At 54.2% G+C, this 3,944-nt stretch overlaps 4 protein-coding genes across 4 annotated transcripts in view; 3 read left to right on the top strand and 1 right to left on the bottom strand.

Moving 5' to 3' along the window:
• SARC_03957 (hypothetical protein) overlaps positions 1–259 on the bottom strand; it is a gene marked incomplete at both ends in the record, with an annotated part of 1,940 nt that extends 1,681 nt beyond the window's left edge. Inside the window, one exon of the mRNA XM_014302208.1 lies at positions 105–259. Coding sequence (XP_014157683.1) covers positions 105–259 — 155 coding nt within the window. The remainder of the gene's footprint in view (positions 1–104) is intronic.
• A 162-nt stretch (positions 260–421) lies between these two features.
• On the top strand, positions 422–816 carry SARC_03956 (hypothetical protein; the record flags this gene model as incomplete). The annotated part of the gene is made up of 2 exons (XM_014302207.1): positions 422–693; positions 747–816. The coding sequence occupies 2 exons, from the start codon at positions 422–424 to the stop codon at positions 814–816; spliced, it is 342 nt and encodes a 113-aa protein (XP_014157682.1).
• A 114-nt stretch (positions 817–930) lies between these two features.
• Positions 931–1,374, top strand: SARC_03955 (hypothetical protein; the record flags this gene model as incomplete). Its single annotated transcript, XM_014302206.1, has 1 exon — positions 931–1,374. One exon carries the CDS (start codon positions 931–933, stop codon positions 1,372–1,374), a length of 444 nt encoding a protein of 147 aa, XP_014157681.1.
• A 1,029-nt stretch (positions 1,375–2,403) lies between these two features.
• Positions 2,404–3,582, top strand: SARC_03954 (hypothetical protein; the record flags this gene model as incomplete). The annotated part of the gene is made up of 2 exons (XM_014302205.1): positions 2,404–2,524; positions 2,573–3,582. 2 exons carry the CDS (start codon positions 2,404–2,406, stop codon positions 3,580–3,582), a joined length of 1,131 nt encoding a protein of 376 aa, XP_014157680.1.
• Positions 3,583–3,944: the final 362 nt, after the last annotated feature.

The following is a 3,944-nucleotide window of genomic DNA, read 5'->3' as shown; positions in this document are numbered from 1 at the left end:
ACTAAATTGTATTTTAGTTTATTATAGTTTGAAACCTAGTAATTTCCATCGAAGTTTACATCCCTGTAGAAATAAGCAAGGGGCCCCCGGCCATGAGTTCGTACTTCTCATTGGCAGTATTAAAGTCAATTCTAGCCGCCTCTTCGCGGGCTGCTTCGCGGGCTGCTTCGCGGGCTGCTTCGCGGGCTGCTTCGCGGGCTGCTTCGCGGGCTGCCTCAATTGCTTCACGGTCACTCTGTGGCGTTGTTAACCCTGACATGATGTGTGTGTCACAACAATCCGTTAATCTTTCATTGTCGGTAAACCCCCCCCCCCCCCTTTTTTTTTAGGGTTTCGCGTTTTTAATTTTTATTATATCCTTTTTTGGTTAAACGATGTTTGCCTGCCTACGAAAGCGAAGCCATTTAAGGAGAACTCCACCATGAACACCACCCGCCTCGTGTATGCCCTGGTACTAGCCTTCATAGTGTTTGTTACATACCGGTACATGTACACTGGAACACCGACAGCAGTGGCCTGCGTGCCATACCAGACCCACAGGCAGATGCCCGCGCCCCACATCCCCGTGAACACCATGCAGTACACGAAGGTCCCCGAGAGTGTCCCGTCCGACTGCCAGTACCCAGCCACCCAGGTAGTTCAGCCGGCCGTTACTGGCTCTGACGCCTTGATGAGCCAGATGGCTGCCCTATAGTTTGCCGGCCACGGGCTGACCCCACCAGAGACCTGCATGCAGGGCTCGGAAGCGTAATCTACGACGCGGGGCTCAACAAGGAGCGAAGGGCGCTGAAAGAGCGCTACGAGCGGTCGTGCTAGGGTAGAGACGAAAAAATTGAAGAAAGGTTGAGTGTAAATACAAACCTGCAAGTGTGCGCGTGAACCATAATCGCACTTGCAAGTATTTTAACTACACACACACACACACACACTATGGACACTGGCCATATACCCGCAACAGCCGTTCCGGACGAGTGCAAACTTGCAGCTATCCAGTGGTACATGGTGGTTGCTCCACCGGTCGACATGCTCGCCGCGCTCGACGACGCACGAGCCAAGAGGGCCCTCACCTGGCTGCCGCTGTGGTACCTAGCCACGCTGGGCCCTGTCTGCGAGGCACAGGTGTCGCGCGTCCACACATATACCGACCTCGCTGCCCAGCAGTTTAAGCGTATGTGTCAGCTGGCCACTGAGGTCCTGGAGACATTCTACCCCAACATGTTTGCCCGGGCCAAGGGTGGAACACGGATGGGTCGGTGCATCGACTTTCACGCCTCGCACTGCCTGACGTGCCGCACGGCTCCCTTTCCAGAGAGTGGTTTCCGTGTAGCCCCATTGGAGTATGCGGGGACCTTTGTGCTCTGTCGCTCACAGTAGTTCGATAACCTGCCCGTGCCGATCCGTAATGCCCACGGGCGCCTGGAGGACCTGTGGAAGGAGCACGCCTCCGCGGCGACGGAGGGTGTCGCTGGACTGGCATTGGGGGGGTGTTGCCGCCGCCACATTCATGCATGGCTTCCAGGCGCCCAGCCACATTCAGCTGGGTCGACCCCATGTCAATGCCGAGGTTGCGACATGGCACCTACTGGGCCTGACCAACAACCCCGCGGGGCTAGGGCTTGTGGACACCGAGCCGGTGCCGCTGAAAGACATGTACACGAGCGAGGTGTACGGCTGCGACCTGGAGACTGCTGCAGCCGAGTGCGAGCCCTTCAAGGGTCGGTACAGGCGCGCTGTGGCTGAGCTTGAGAGAGTGGGCACACAGTTCCTAGCCGTGAGCGAGCGGACGCTGGTGTCAGTGGTAAAGGTTGCGGACCAGCCCCTGGAGAACCGGGCGCTGCTCTGGGACACCGTTGTGGAGTTTCGACACTGCAGCCTTTGTAAAGGTTTTTGTGGCTGGCAAGGTCGTTAAGAAGACATTACGCCACAGTGCTGATTCCCAGCGATATTCGCTACCTGACTAGTAATCTGGCCAAAGCAATCGACCAGTGGCTGGCTGGCCCCATCGATTATCCAGCTGACAACACGAACGTACGACATACAGTCCGCAATGACGGACTACTCAACAGACCTTAACCTCGCTTTCTAAACCCTAAAACCCTATAAAAAAAACCACACAAGAACGGGGCCTGGGGGATTGGCACCTTTGTGGGGGTCTAGGGTGGGACTCTGAATGTCGACGGGTAGTGGGGGCTGAGTACTCAGAGCTGGCGGGTCTCGAGGTGGTAGCCATCAGAGGTCCCCGATGGCCCTGGTGGGCCGGCTTCAGGCGAGAGATTCAAAAAAAGACAGGGTGTGACTTCAGTTGCCATTGGTGTGGGTGCAGGTCAAACGGACCAGGGTGCTAATGCGGTGACTATCGGCAGAGATGCAGGGCAGACGGAGCAGAGTATGTATTGTGTGGCTATGGGGACCAATGCCGTACTTGAAAACCATGGTGAGGATTCGGTGGCCATAGGTAGAGGTGCAGGCCAAATGGACCAGGAGGGTGAATCGGTAGCCATCGGCAGAGAATCGGGAAATACAGGTCAGGCAACCCAATAGGTGGCTATTGGCATGCAATCGAGGCATACAGATCAGGCTACCCGATCGGTTGCCATGGGATATTATGCCGGACGTACATCGCAGAGTGAAAACGCTATAAGTATTGGGAATCTTACGGGAGCCACCCAGCAGGGGCAACAGGCTATAGCAGTCGAATTTGCGGCGGGATACAATATGAAGTCATCAAATTGCTTAGCGATTGGATACATTGCGGGTCGAAATACACAGGGTTCAGCTAGCATGGCAATTGGCCATAGCCAGGGCTATGAAAATCAGGGGTCGAACAGGGTTGCAATTGGCACTCAATCCGCCATAGATAACCAGTCGGACCATTGCGTTGCGGTAGGGATAGATGCCGGTAGAGTCGAACAGGGTGAGCACGGAACTGCACTAGGTGCACATGCTGGTCGATTTTATCAGGGTTTAAATGCAATAGCCGTTGGCAATGGGGCTGGGAATACAAGGCAGGGCGCAGGATCGGTGTGCGTTGGAACTTTATCTGGCTTTAATGATCAAGGGAAATTGTTGATTACAATTGGTGGCTATACCATGGTTGACAACGGTGGGGAGGGCAGTATAGGAATCGGGTACCGGGCCGGACGTAGTGGAGAAGGTGGGGACTGTGTGATCATTGGACGACAGGCGTTGGAGTGGCTCGGTGAAGAGGGAGACGATACGAATATTGATGAGGAACTTGAGAAGGAGGATGGAGAAGAAACTGGGGGTGGAGAAGATGAAGTCGATAACAAGATATACCCCAGAAATTTTGTAGCGATATGTGCACGCGCATGTAGGACACAGGCATCAAACAACTCTATCACCCTTAATGGGACAAGTGACACACTCAACAACTCAGTCGAAGACTCACTGGTTATTAAGTCGGTCCGCAACGCCACCGGTCTGAACGCGCTAACGCACAACCCCGCAACGGGCGAGATCACATACTCGACATCGAGTGAAGAGACCAAGGAGAATATTCACGAATACGAGCGAGATGTCGAGGCGATCCTACAGGGCCTAGTGGTCAAGGAGTTCAACTAAAAAAACATAAACAAGTACACGCAGCCCTGCCCCGAAACGCTTAAACTTCCTATTGTGTTTGAGGAGTGGGTAGAGACGAACTATCCGCCTAAACCAGAGACACTAGAGGTCGATGGTCTATGTGATGGTATGGGATTAGAGGAATTGTACGCCGAGTATGCTGAGCGGCAGAGTATTGTACGATACAAGGTCGTGAATAAAGAGGAGACGCATGTGGGACTGATTGCTGAAGATGTGCAGGGCATTGCACCGGAGCTCGTGTATGATGACCCGGAGGGCCAGGCTCTTGACATAAAGTGGAATAGCATCACAGCGATGCTGGTGAAACAGAACCAGGCTCTGGTGAAACAGTTGGCAGCACA

Source organism: Sphaeroforma arctica, assembly GCF_001186125.1.
Source record: "Sphaeroforma arctica JP610 unplaced genomic scaffold supercont1.213, whole genome shotgun sequence".
Classification (NCBI taxonomy): domain Eukaryota; class Ichthyosporea; order Ichthyophonida; genus Sphaeroforma; species Sphaeroforma arctica.
Note: the sequence above shows the minus strand (reverse complement) of the source record. Positions and strands in the feature narration are given on the sequence as shown.